The 13,011-nt window shown below is 53.8% G+C and overlaps 1 protein-coding gene across 1 annotated transcript in view; it reads left to right on the top strand.

Moving 5' to 3' along the window:
• VPS35L (VPS35 endosomal protein sorting factor like) overlaps nucleotides 1-9,259 on the top strand; it is a 115,553-nt gene extending 106,294 nt beyond the window's left edge. The window contains exons 29-31 of the mRNA XM_047780388.1: nucleotides 3,073-3,191; nucleotides 7,755-7,901; nucleotides 8,709-9,259. Coding sequence (XP_047636344.1) covers nucleotides 3,073-3,191; nucleotides 7,755-7,901; nucleotides 8,709-8,807 — 365 coding nt within the window. The 3' untranslated portion in view covers nucleotides 8,808-9,259. The remainder of the gene's footprint in view (nucleotides 1-3,072; nucleotides 3,192-7,754; nucleotides 7,902-8,708) is intronic.
• Nucleotides 9,260-13,011: the final 3,752 nt, after the last annotated feature.

The following is a 13,011-nucleotide window of genomic DNA, read 5'->3' as shown; positions in this document are numbered from 1 at the left end:
AGCTTAGGAACTTCCTTATGCTGCAGGTGTGGCCCTAAAAAACAAAAACAAAGAAAACCTGGAATGGATGCCTGCAGCCCAGGGCAGTTCAGCCAACCCGTGTCATAGGAACCATTACAGAGCCAGCAGTGGCCTAGGAAATTCTCCCCAGAGCAGTCCCACAAACGGGCAGCGCAGGCCCAGAGTAGAGGTCTCCTGCGCACAGAGAAGCGGGAGAGCAAGGTCTGCACCTGCTTTCAAATGGTTCAGCCCCCCTCCCCGCCCCCCGCAAAAGGTGTGTATGTCTGTCTGTGAGAGTGTCGTGGAGAGAGCTTACACGAAGTGGCAAAGGACATCAACAGGTGATGCTGGCTGAGAGAGAGGATGCTGTTTGGTGTGCTGCTGTTCCCCCTTTCCTAGAGCCTTGACATTTTTATCTTTAAATGAAAAGCTGGGGATAAAAGGAGGAGTTGTTATTCTTGAAATCGCAACCCGAAATGTACGTGAAGCATCCTTGAAATGCTCTCATCAGCCGATTATGCTTATACGTATCCCAATCCCCAAAAGATTCAAGGCAGATTATAGGGACTATTAAAAATGATCACATATAATTTTTAATTGAAAAAAATTGGTGTTTAGAAATTCTTCTGTGGCTTTGGTTTTCTGTTTTTTTTTTTTTTTTCTTTTTGTCTGTAAACAATTGTTGGCTTATTTGTTTGTCTTGGTCGCGCCTACGCTATGTGAAAGTTCCCGGGCCAAGGACTGAACCCACACCACTGCAGGGACAATGCTGGATCCTTAAAGTGCTGCACCACATGAGAACTCAGTTTTCTGTTCTTTGATTACTGGTGAAGTCAAACTTTTTTTTTCCCCCATCAAATTTAGGCTATTCAGACGTACTTCTGATTGATTGACTGTTGATGTACTTGCCAGTTTTCCTGTAAGTGACCCTCATTGGGGGCCACACCTTTGAAGCTTAGAAGCCACCCCAACCATCATACCTTGGCTTTTCTTGTCTTGGTGGCCAGTGCCTGTTGAACTTGATCCCGTGGTTCTGCAGCTCGTTGCCCCCCTGCCCGGGAATAGCTCTGTGCAGACCCCGCCAGAGGGCTTGTGACTTTGACCGTGATGGGGTGGTCTACCCCAGCCCTCTCTCTCCGCCTCTCCCATCTGCATGTTAAACAGAGAGCCCCGTGTCCCTCGCTTGTTGTGTCACCTCTTATTTGCCTCACACGGCTTCGTGGGCTTTTCCCGGATCTCAGAAATATCCTTTGGGATTGTGGATGCCTGGGAGACAGGCTCCTTCTCGCTTGGTCTCTGGGGACGGTGATGCGTGGAGACAGAAAGAGCCCAGCAGGTTCCATTCCAGCAGATGAGCCAAGCAGACCCAGTTCCTCCAAACCACAGACTGCAGTAGCTCGGCGTGCCTGTGGCTGTGTAAGCCCAGCCACACCTCCCGAGGCACCTGCACGGCCTCTGCTTTATCAGGTGTCACTACACCTGGGACATTGGCCCAAAGTTGAGGCCTCCACCCAATGAGAAACATTTACGAGCTGCCACTGTGCCTGCCTTCTTCCTGGGCGCTTAGTGCTGAGGCTGCCCCAAGGCTTCCGCGCTGAACTGCGCACGCCGCTTGTCCACACCGGGTGGAGATAATGTGCTCAGCCACGTACAAGTCGGCATTCAGGAGTCAGGGTGAAAGCTGTTTAGACAGGATCTGGTTGGAGTTCTCTTGTGGTGAAGGGGGTTAGGGACCCATCGTTGTCACTAGCAGCTTGGGTTGCTGCTCTGGCGCAAGTTTGATCCCTGGCCTGGGAACGTCCACATGACATGGTCACTGCCAAAAGGGAGGAAAAATTAGAGGATTTGGCGAGAAAAGGCATGAAGGGAAAGAATTTACTCTGCAAGACAGAGGTTGTGGGGCTCCCATTGTGGCTGAGGGTTAAGAACCTGGCTAGTGTCTATCATGAGGATGCAGGTTCAATCCCTGGCCTCGCTCATTGGGTTAAGGATCTGGTGTTGCTGTGGCTGTGGTGTAGGCCAACAGCTGAAGCTCCGATTCAACCCCTAACCTGGGAACTGACATATGCCATGGGTGTGGCCCTAAAAAGCAAAAAAAAAAAAAAAAGAGAGATTGTGGTTTCATTATAGAAGGCAGGATTTGCAGTAGCCCTGTCCACACACACACACACACACAAAGAGAGAACCACCAAAGTGTTCGCAGGAGGGACCGACCACACCTGTTCTGGTCCGTCACGCAGTGGGGCACCGCTCAGCTCACACAGCAAAGCAGCAGATCCGTATGTGCTGATATGGAAGCAGCTCCAAGAATCACTAAGTGAAAACCACAAAGTGCACAAGAGCACCTCGTGGAGTCGCTCCCCTCCCTAACCCACAGGTCATGCTTCGTCCAAATGTCGACAGGAAGGAAGGAGGGCAGGAGGTCAAACTCGGGCTATTCTCGCGGCTGGTCCTTCTCTAGACAGCGGCTGTCATGGGACATGCCCAAGCAGAGTGGAGGGAGGCCTTTGGGGTGAGAGGATTCAGGATTAGAAGACAGTGGAACCTTCCATTCCATCGGTGCTGCAGCAGTGAAAGCACTGAATCTCCTAACCACTAGGCCACCAGGGAACTCCTATCCGTGGCAGTTTTCAGGAGGAGGGACAGGGCAGGCGGCCAGAGGTAGCGCTTAACAGCTTCAGCTTTGAAACGTGCCGCGGTTTGGGATCCTGGCTGGGATAGGCCCAGGCCTCAGCGTCCCCATCACCTCTGGCACATGCTGGTCGTTGGGACTCGGCACTGGCACGTGTGAAGCGCTGGGCCGGTGCCTGTCCGCCAGGGCTCAGGATTGGCAGCTGTTCGATTGGTCACCATGGGCCTGGGCTGGAAGGAGGAGGCTTCCCCGGTCTCTGGCTCAGACTGTCCAGAAGGCTGAGCGTTTTCTCTGTGATTCCCGAGGCCCCAAGCCCGGTGGGAAATTCTGGCCATTTCCATCGGCCTTGCCGTGATTTCCTGCCATCTGCTGACACCAAGTGCCATGGCTGCCCCTCCCTGGCCTTGGCCTTGTCTCACTGCTCTGGTTTCTTCCATCAGTCGACTCCAACGACAGCCTCTACGGCGGAGACTCCAAGTTTCTGGCTGAAAACAACAAACTGTGCGAGACAGTGATGGCTCAGATCCTGGAGCATCTCAAGACCCTGGCCAAGGATGAGGTAGGTGCCCCCAGCTGCCCGGCCAGTTCCCAGGGCGCTTGGACATTGGTTCATCCCGTGAGTACTGGATCTGTGTGCAGACCATTCACTGAGGCCCCAGGGCCTTTGCTCCTGCTGTTTTCTCTGCCTCCCAGCTTCCCCTGGCCGCCTCTCTCATCCTTCAGGTCTCAGCTCAAGTACCTCCTCAGAGTGGCTTTCCCCGACCCCCGTCCCAAGTCGCTGCCATCCTCCTGGGTCTCTCTGTACTGTTCCTGGGACACTCGGTCACTCTCTGAAACGCTGTGTGTTCACGTGTCGGTGGCCTGCCTCCCCCACCAGAATATAAGCTCCCTGCGGTGGGAACCTCAAGATGTGGGTCTCTGGGATCCATCTGTCGCTCACCCCAGCATCCCTACCTCAGAGCCTGGCTGCAGCAGGTGCTCCGCCAGTGCCTGTTGAGGAAATGATAGCCCACGCTCTCCAGAATCCTCAGCACCCCCCCTGATCCTTGCAACCAGGGGCTCTGGCTCCAGCTCCTTGCCCGGGCCTCTTAGAGTAGGGCTGCTTCAAGTTTGACACGCTGTGCCCACGAAGCACACCACGTGGCTTGAAAACGCCTTTCTTCACACTCATGCCACAGGCTGGGTCTCCTCAGAGGTGACAGCTGACAGCATGAACAACCGAAGCCTAGGGCCCCCAGGCTCACCAGAAAAAGCGAGCCCAAAACCATATAATTTGGAACGATTTTAATGTCTCTTTTTCTCTTGGGGGAGGAGGCGTTGATGGTGATAATGACTCCAAAATAATTCTGAAAGAAGAGCAAGGCTGGCATGTTGCCGAGACATTTCAACTCACATAAACACCAGGGTGCTCCCTGAACACGTCTGTCCGTACGTGCACATTGATCAGGAGAAGCGTGGGTGGACCGACCCGAGGTGGAACGTGTCATCCTTCCTCCTGACAACGTGCTGTGGGGCTGCATACAGGCAACCCTGGGGGTGGGGGGTGAGTCCTCAGACCGCTGTCCCCTGCCCGGGGGGGCGAGGCTGGCGCTGTGAACCCCCTGTGCCCAGGCCCCGTCTCTCAGCGCCAGTGGCAGCCTGCTTCCGCCCGGTCCCCTCGGTCCCCGTGAAGGAAGCAGCCCTGCTGGGATCCTTTGGGAAGCCGTCTGTTTGGGTGTGGTGAGGCTGGGACCCGAGCCAGACCCTCCCAGCTTCCTGGACATGATGGTTCTCATCGGGAAAGATTCGAAAGAAGCTGTTTAAAACCTCGGTGCGGATCGGAGGGGGCTCGAGGCCCTGACTCGGGGTCAGTGTGCTTTCAGTTTCCTGGGTCTTTGCACGTCGGCCAGCATTCTTCCTCATCCCCTCTCCTGTCCCTAATAATCTCATTTTTAACGGGCTGTGCATTTAAAACAGATGTGAGGAGTTCCTGTTGTAGCGCAGCAGTAACAAACCCGACTAGGATCCATGAGGATGTGGGTTTGGTCCCTGGCCTCACTCAGTGGGAAAAGGATCTGGCATTGCCGTGAGCTGTGGTGTAGGTCGCAGATGTGGCTCAGAGTTACTGTGCCTGTGGTATAGACCAGCAGCTGTAACTTTGATTCGCCCCCTGGCCTGGGAACTTCCATGTGCCTTGGGTACAGCCCTAAAAAGCAAATAAAAAAAATTTAAAAATAAAGCAGCTGTGAACTGGGTTTTTAGAAAAGGCAAAATGCTTGAGAAGGTACAGAATGGACTTTTAAAAATTCTCTTCTTCAGTGAAATGTAGTTAAAGGGCCTCCCCTGGGGAGACTCTGGTTGGATCCGAGAGCCTTCTGTTAGCTGGGCCTGGAGATCGGAGCAGAAAACAGGGTCTTCCTGTTCCCCAGGCATCAGACAAGGGCCGGGGTGAAAGGCGAGGGGGACGGGCTGCGACCCTCTGGATGAGCCCAGGCTCCTGAGCAGGCCAGAGCTCACTGGTTAAACAGAGGGACCCAAAGCGGGCAGCTGCCAACCAGCTGGTGATCCATGTCAGGTGGTGTCGCCCCCCCCTCCCTGGCCTGCAGGCTCAGGATGGGACAGCGGGACCCCCATGCCTTGAAGGCGGTGCTGCTCTGTCGGCTCAGCCGTTTGTGATATCATCTGGTCCAGGCTGTTGCCAAGGCAGGCTCAGTCCCTCCCCTGTCGCTCAGCCACCCTCCCCTGGTGGCATTCCTAATTGCTCCCGGGCAGTTCACTGTGCTGGTGTTTCCTCAAGAGACTTAGCTCCCCCTTAGGCGAGGGCAGCAGGAGTAATTGGCTCAGTGGGTAGCACAGGGCCTGCCACTCTCTGGGCTGCACACATGGAAAGACAGCTGGACGGTTCCTGGGCTGGTGGAGAAAAAGCAGGAACCAGTATGTACTGGTCTGGACCATGTGAAAGCATTCCCGCTTCCCTGGATGAAACTAGGTAGCTGCTCTAGGCAGATCTCTTGGCCTCTTCGGAATCTGGATCCCTGCTAACCAGGGGCCTGTGGGAACATCTTAGGAACCGGGGCAGGACATGGGAGGGGTGCGGGTACTGGCACAGGCTCCAGAACTGGGCGACCTCAGTCTGCACTTGCCAGCAGCGGGGCCTGAGCAAGTTCCTGGAGCTTTCTGACCTTCCAGGGCCTCGTCTGCAAAATGGAAGTGTGTTGCTTTCCTACTGGGGCTTGAAATCACCACCGACTTAAAACGACCTGCACTTATCACGGTTTGGTAGATCAGAAGATTTCTCTGCTCTGGGTTTCACACAGAATCAAGGTGTTAGCCGGCTGGGTTTTTGTTTTGTTTTTGCTTTTTAGGACCGCACCTGCAGCATATGGAGGTTCCCAGGCTAGGGATCAAATCGGAGCTGCAGCTGCCGGTCTATACCACAGTCACAGCAACACTGGATCCAAGTGGCATCTGCAACCTACACCACAGCTCACGGCAAAGCTCACGGCTCACGCTTAACCCACAGAGCGAGGTCAGGGATCAAACCCATGTCCTCACGGATACCAGTCGGATTCATAACCTGCTGAGCCACAATGGGAACTCCCTGGCTGGGCTCTTATCTGGAGGCCCCGGGAAGAATCCATTTGCCAGCTTACTGGAGTTGGCAGGCTTTAGTTCCCCGTGGGGTAGGGCTGAGGTCCTGTTTCCTTGCTGGCTGTTGGCTGGGGGCCGTTCTCAGCTTCTAGAAGCCACCTGCATTTCTTGGCTCTCGGCCCCCTTCTTCCATCTGGAAAGCCAGCCATTGTGGGTCATGTCCTTCCCTAGCTTGAATCTCTGTGGTCTGACCTTCTGCCTCGTCTTCCCTCTGCTTTTGTCTTCTGCTACTTCTCTCTGGCTCCAGCTCAAGACATCCCTCTGCTCTTTAGGGCTCAAGGGACCAGACTGGGCCCACCCAGATCATCCAGGATGGTCTCCATGGGGTCCTTCCCCTTCATTACACCTGCGGCGTCCCTTCCCAGTAGCACCTAGTTAGGGTTTGAAAAAGCAGGAGTTGGAGATCCTGCCGACCCACAGAGTTGTGAACATCAAAGAGTTGTGTGAAGCACAGAGCTCACTCCCAGCACACTGCTACGAGTGGCTCCACACCCACTAGCTGCCAAGGAGCAAAGCGCAGACACTCGGGCTCCTGCCAGCACTGGTGTTCACGGTGCCAGCCAAGGGTACCCAGCCAGGGCCCACACAGCCAAGTGATCTGACCTGGGCCATCCAGGTGCTGTTTACCTTCAGGAGGCAGTATCCCTTCCCCTGGGCCTGCTGCATTTTGGAGATTGTGTGTCTTTCTGTCTTTACCATTCAAGCTGGGCTCAGGTCTGGTCCACCTCTGACACTTGGGTTCCACTTTCTTTGCGTACTTTTCCCATCGGACCATTGAGCCAGAGAGGAAGGAGCTGGTGTTAAGAACACAGAACGGCTCAGTGGCTTAAGCATCTGGCGTTGATGAGCTGTGGTCGGTCGCAGATGCAGCTCCGATCCCTCGTGCCTGTGGCTGTGGTGTAGGCCAACAGCTATAGCTCTGATGGGACCCCTAGCCTGGGAACCTCCATATGCCACGGGTGCGGCCCTAAAAAGCCCAAAAAAAGTACAGAATGACTCTTAGAAAAGCTGGGTGTGGGCACCAGGCATTGGAGAGCTGTTCCTGGGTGCCATCTTTGGTCTTCATTACCCGCCCCCAAGGGGGTGGGAAAGTGACGGACACTTCGGGTGGCTTCAGGACCCATCTGAGACATATCTGACCCTGGAGTTTTCCCTCGTTCTGGCGTTAAAGCCAGAAGGCCCATCTCTGCTGGTTCTTGAGCCCACTGAGCGTTGGGTCTCACGAAAGCCTCCCTTGCTTCTGCATCCACCCCAGTGATGCCCAAGCAGGAGGAATAGAGCGAGGGGCTTCACCTGGGTCATCTCATCCAGACTCACTTGCCCTGCGAGGTCCCGTAGCCTTGACCGTCCTGCAGAGGAAGAAGCTGGCGCTCAGGGAGGTGAAGCAGCTCGCCCTCCAGATCGGTGGTAGGGTTGGCCCTGGAACCTCTGGGCACCGTCAACCCTGGGCCGGGCCTCAGTCCCAGGGAGTAACCTCTGTCTTCTGTTTCAGGCCCTGAAGCGCCAGAGCTCTCTGGGCCTTTCCTTCTTTAACAGCATCTTGGCCCACGGCGACCTGCGCAACAACAGGCTCAACCAGCTCTCCGTCAACCTCTGGCACCTGGCACAGAGGCATGGCTGTGCCGACACCAGGACCATGGTGAGGCGCTTGGGTGTCCCAGCGATTGACATGAGCCCACTGGCCAGGCATGGGTGGCCTTAGCACAGCAGCAGGGCCTGGACATCAAACAGCATGTCTCCCCACTTCTAGAAGGGCTCCGGGCCCTACAGAGCACAGACAGCAGTCTGTATCCACAAGTTCCGCATCCTCAGATCCATAGAGCAAAAATATTCAGGGGAGGAGTTCCTGCTGTGGTGCAGCAGGTTAAGAATCTGACTGTAGCAGCTCAGGTCACTGCAGAGGTACAGGTTCGATCCCCAGCCTGGTGCAGTGGGTTAAAGTATCTGGTGTTGCCATAACTGCGGCTCAGATTTAACCCCTGGTCTGGGAACTTGCATATGCAGCGGGTGCAGCCATTTAAAAAAAAAAAAAATTCAGGGAGTTCCCTTCATGGCTCAGTGGTTAATGAACCCAACTAGAATCTATGATGATGTGGGTTTGACCCCTGGCCTTGCTCAGTGGGTTAAGGATCTGGTGTTGCCATGAGCTGTGGTATAGGTCACAGATGCAGCTCTGATCTGGTGTCACCGTGGCTGTGGCTGTGGTGTAGGCTGGCAGCTGTAGCTCTGATTCAACTCCTAGCCTGGGAACCTCCATATGCCATGGGTGCGGCCCTAAAAAGATTTAAAAAAAAAAAAATCAAGTTGTCATCTAAGGAACCTTACTTAAAAACTCCCTTTTCTGCTAAGAAGAAAGTACAGGTTCACAATGTGGCCGATTTGTCTTGGGCCCCAGGATAGAGAATCACGAACTGGAAAGGAGATGATCCTTTCTCTCTGCTCCTAGGTGAAAACCCTGGAATACATCAAGAAGCGAAGCAGGCAACCAGACATGGGGCATCTGACCGAGCTGGCCCTCAGGCTCCCTCTGCAAACGAGGACCTGACCCTAGGGACTCTGGGTCACGTCCAGAAAGACCTGTTTTGCTTTTTTGTTTTGATTGGGACACACATACAGATGGGTTTAAGCTCTGGCCTCTACCCGGATGATTCTGACCGTGAGGTGGGAACTGTCACGGCATCAGATCCCCCCTGCTTAGCGAGCACAGTGTCTTAGTGTTTCTTGGCACAGGCGGCCTTCAGATGGGCCTTTAGCGAGGAATGGAAGAATGCAAGTAATGTCTTTCTTTTCTGGAAGGTGTTTTTTAGCTGGAAAAAGAAACTTGAAGAACAGTCCACTCTGAACGAGCCTCTGTGCCCTCCTTAATTCGCTATCAAAAGCAGCTCGACTGGATTTAGCAAGTATTGGTGGGACTAAAGGAGAGAGCGAGGTCAAATCTGAGATGGCCTGTGGCTTCCATGGAAACTATACTGTAACTGAATAAACTTCCTGAAGGAACGCTGGTGGTCGTGACTGTCCACTTAATTCCTGCTGGCTCTTGTCCAGAAGAGAATGTGTCCAAACGCACTGCCTGGCTTGGTTTGCATCCCCAATTCTCAGCAGCATCACCAGTTTGGTAATACCAGTGGTGATTCTGGTATTACCACGAAGGAGTGCCCGCAGTCGTTTTATTTTGAACCAGTAAGAGCATTTATATTGGTGGTGGTGACTCACAGCCCAGAACCCCTTGCTCGGGAAAAGGCATCCAGGCTGTAGGTTAAAAGTGCACCCAAACGATGGTATTTGGGGAGGCAGGCACTCAACACAGACTGCATTTCACCTCCACTCCATGAAAAGCTCGATTATAGCCCGCACAGTGTAAGTGGCTAAAAATCTCAGTAAAGTAACTATTTTTTTAAATTTATATGAAGTCAGAGTTCCCATTGTGGCTCAGTGGAAACGAATCCAACTAGTATCCATGAGAATGTGGGTTCAATCCCTGGCCTTGCTCAGTGGGTTAAGGATCCGGCATTGCTGTGAGCTGTGGTGTAGGCAGGCAGCTGCAGCTCCGATTCAGCCCCTGACCTGGGATCTTGCATATGCCACGGGGACAGCCCTAAATAGCAAAAAAATAAGAAGAATTTATACACACTCATATTTTAACTGAAAGGTTTAGGACCAAGATTATGCTATGGGTTTATGGATTTTCTGGCCAGCCTAATATCGGCCCCCACCCCAGAATTCTGTTGAGAAAACGGCCTCCATTGGGAAGAGCAGGTACTGAAGAATGCCCCTTCTCTGGACAAAACGTGCATTCAGAAAGCATGGTGGTTTTGCTCAAATGTTCCCGAGTCGCTTTACTTCACAAAATCATTTCCGTTAAAATCCTGGCCTATACTACTTTTACTATATGATGCATTCAAACGAAAGTCAATTGGCAAATTCACAAATTAGGCACTCGAAGTCAGTTCTCCTTTGAGACTGTACCCAGCAGATGGCATCAGTGCCCGAGCCTGAGTCAGAGAATTCCCAATGCTCTTCCCTAACCTGCACTTGGACTTCCACGTTGGGTGGGGACAGGTTCCGCCAGAGCGGCTTCTGAATCATCCATCACCTGGTCCGGGGAGGCTTAGACCTGCCTCGGTCCCGTGTGGTTTCCCCTCACCTGTTTCTAAATCAACCAGCCAGTCTCTGAGATCCGTGACCTGCATGGGGTGAAGTCTGCTATCATGGAGAATGATGGAACAATTAATCTGAAAATTTTAAACCTGAGGAAGACTTCTGCAAAGGACCTGTATTAATTTTCTTTGGCTGCTTTAAATTACCACAAACTGGCGGCGCCTCCTTGCCTGCCCGTTTGCATCGCTCATAAGCGTCCTGTCTTAATGAATCTATTTCTTGTCTATCAAATAAATAAGTAAATAAATCATCACAAACTTAGTGGCTTAAAACTTGGAGATTTTATCGCCTTACAGCCCTACTGGCCTGAAGTCTGAATGGTCTCAATGGGCCTACCCCCAGAATGAAGGTGTCGGCCGGGCTGTGTTCCTTCTGGAGGCTCAAGGGGACAGCCAGTCTTCTTGCCTTTGCAGCTTCTAGAGGCCGCCTGCATCCCTTGGCTCTGTGGCTCCTCCGTCTTCAAAACCAGTGACAGCTTGTTGAGGGTTCCACAGGTCCCTTGATGCTTTTGTCTCCAAAATTCTACTTTTAATCCTGGATTATCTGGGCAGGCTGTCTAATCTTATTAAGGTCAGCCGGATTAGCAACCTTAATTCCATCTGGTAACTTAAGCTCCCTTTTGTTTATATCATAACATGTTAACAGGTCCCAAGATTAGGACTAGGACTTGGAGGAGGGGGGGTGGGGGGCATTATTTCAACCACACACACCTGAGCAGTTCTAACTCTGTAAAGCTGAACACACAATTTTTAAGGTGAGAACTGTGCCTACTGGGCACATACTTTTGTTGGGCCAGTCTAGTCGTGGAAAGGGGACCTCAGGGAGGGACCTAGTGGGCTAAGGAAGCACAACAGCAGGAATCACCCCAAGAAATAAAGTGGTTACGAAGCACGAGGTTTTGGGAAGAGCTGACGAAGGCAATTACAAGGAGGGAAGGACCCTGCCACAGGAGGAGGGGGTGGCAAGAACGCCCCAGGGGAGAATCGGCCAGCAAGTCTGAGAACAGGGTTGTTCAATACTCAGCGAAGACCTTGGCTGCGCTTACACACCAGACCCCTCCCCGCCCGCCTCTCCCAGATGCGGAGCCAGAATCCCCAGACCATCCCGTCCAGGGGAGACAGACTGTGTGCTACAGAGTCGGCAAGTGAAGAACGTGGGAAATTGCACCAAAACACAACAACCTGCAGACAGCGTGAGGGGGGCCCTGGACCTGGGGGGAAAGGGGGCAGGGGAGCCAACGCGGTGTGATTCATAAAAGGACAGAGGCCCAGCTCAGAACACATACTCCCACAAGTGTGCACATCCCTGGAGCACAGCGGTCTGTACCTGCAGGGCACCCAGACAGGCTGGGCAACCGGAGGACACCTGGCGTCTTGTCGTCCCAGTGGCCCGACCTCCTCTGCTTAGATCCTGCCTCAGGAACAGACTTGAAGAAACCTTCCCGAGCGTGTAGAACTCTTCAGCCGATGGTGACACAGAGTTAGAAAGTCAAAGCCTGTGGCACAGAGCCTGTTTATACGGAATGGCCAGAGGAGAGTCACACCCAATGAGAGCTGTTACTCTGGTGACAGGTTGGTGGACAACCACTCGGCCACCCTCCAGAATCACCCAGGAGATGGCAGAGCACAGTCCTTCTGGACAGTGTGATCTCTGCAAGATGAAAACCCTCAGAGGAGTTCCAGTCCTGGCGCAGCTGAAATGAACCTGACTAGTAGCCTTGAGGATGCAGGTTCCATCCCCGGCCTTGCTCAGTGGGTCGGGGATCTGCTGTTGCCATGAGCTGTGGTGTAAGCCAGGCTGCTATCGCTCCAATTCCACCCCCTAGCCTGGGAACATCCATATGGCCGTGGGTGCCACCCTAAAAAGCAAAAGCAAACGACAACTAGAGTAGCAGTGCTGGTTCCCTTTACAGCAGGGCAAGTTCCTGGAGTGCTGAATCCCATCAGAGGAGGAGGCGCCCTGAAGCGCTGACGCAAAGGCAGAGCCCGCATTGCGGGCCTCCTCGGATGTACCTGCAGGCTGAGTCCTTGCACGGCCAAGTTCATGTTCTGAGGGAATGGCCTGACCCCTTCCCAGCAGAGGCCCTGAAGACCTCTAGCCGAGGCCCGGCCTGGCAGAGTCCAAGCGGCCTGCCTCGCTCTGCCCTGCGGGGCATCAGTGGATCCGCATCCATCTCGCCAGCAGCCGCTCGTCTTCCCTCCTGACTGGCCTGACCATCTCCCTCACACACGAGCAGTGGTGTGTGACCCACTGCTGGGCGACGAGCCATCACAAAAGGGCTCCTGAGGGGCTTCTGGACGTTTCCTGGAGCCACCAGGCTTTTCTTCTTCCTCCGGAACAGTCTAAGGTCCTGACAGGCTGCCTGGAATCACAACCACCATCTTTCCAGCAGCCTGAGGAAGCCAGCGCTGCGGGTGGAAGAGCGGAGAGGAAGCCAGGGTTTCCTTCGTGAGAAGCCGAACCAACCCACACAACGGGAACTCCCTGCCACGAGAGGCTCCGTTTCCAGGCCGTCCGGGCCTGAGATGCGACATCCGCAGGGGGAGGTCAGGCCAAGGGGTGTGAAAAAAGGCCCGACTGAACTTACACTT

Source organism: Phacochoerus africanus, chromosome 5 (genome assembly GCF_016906955.1).
Source record: "Phacochoerus africanus isolate WHEZ1 chromosome 5, ROS_Pafr_v1, whole genome shotgun sequence".
Lineage (NCBI taxonomy): Eukaryota > Metazoa > Chordata > Mammalia > Artiodactyla > Suidae > Phacochoerus > Phacochoerus africanus.
This window is presented reverse-complemented; position numbering and strand designations above follow the sequence as displayed.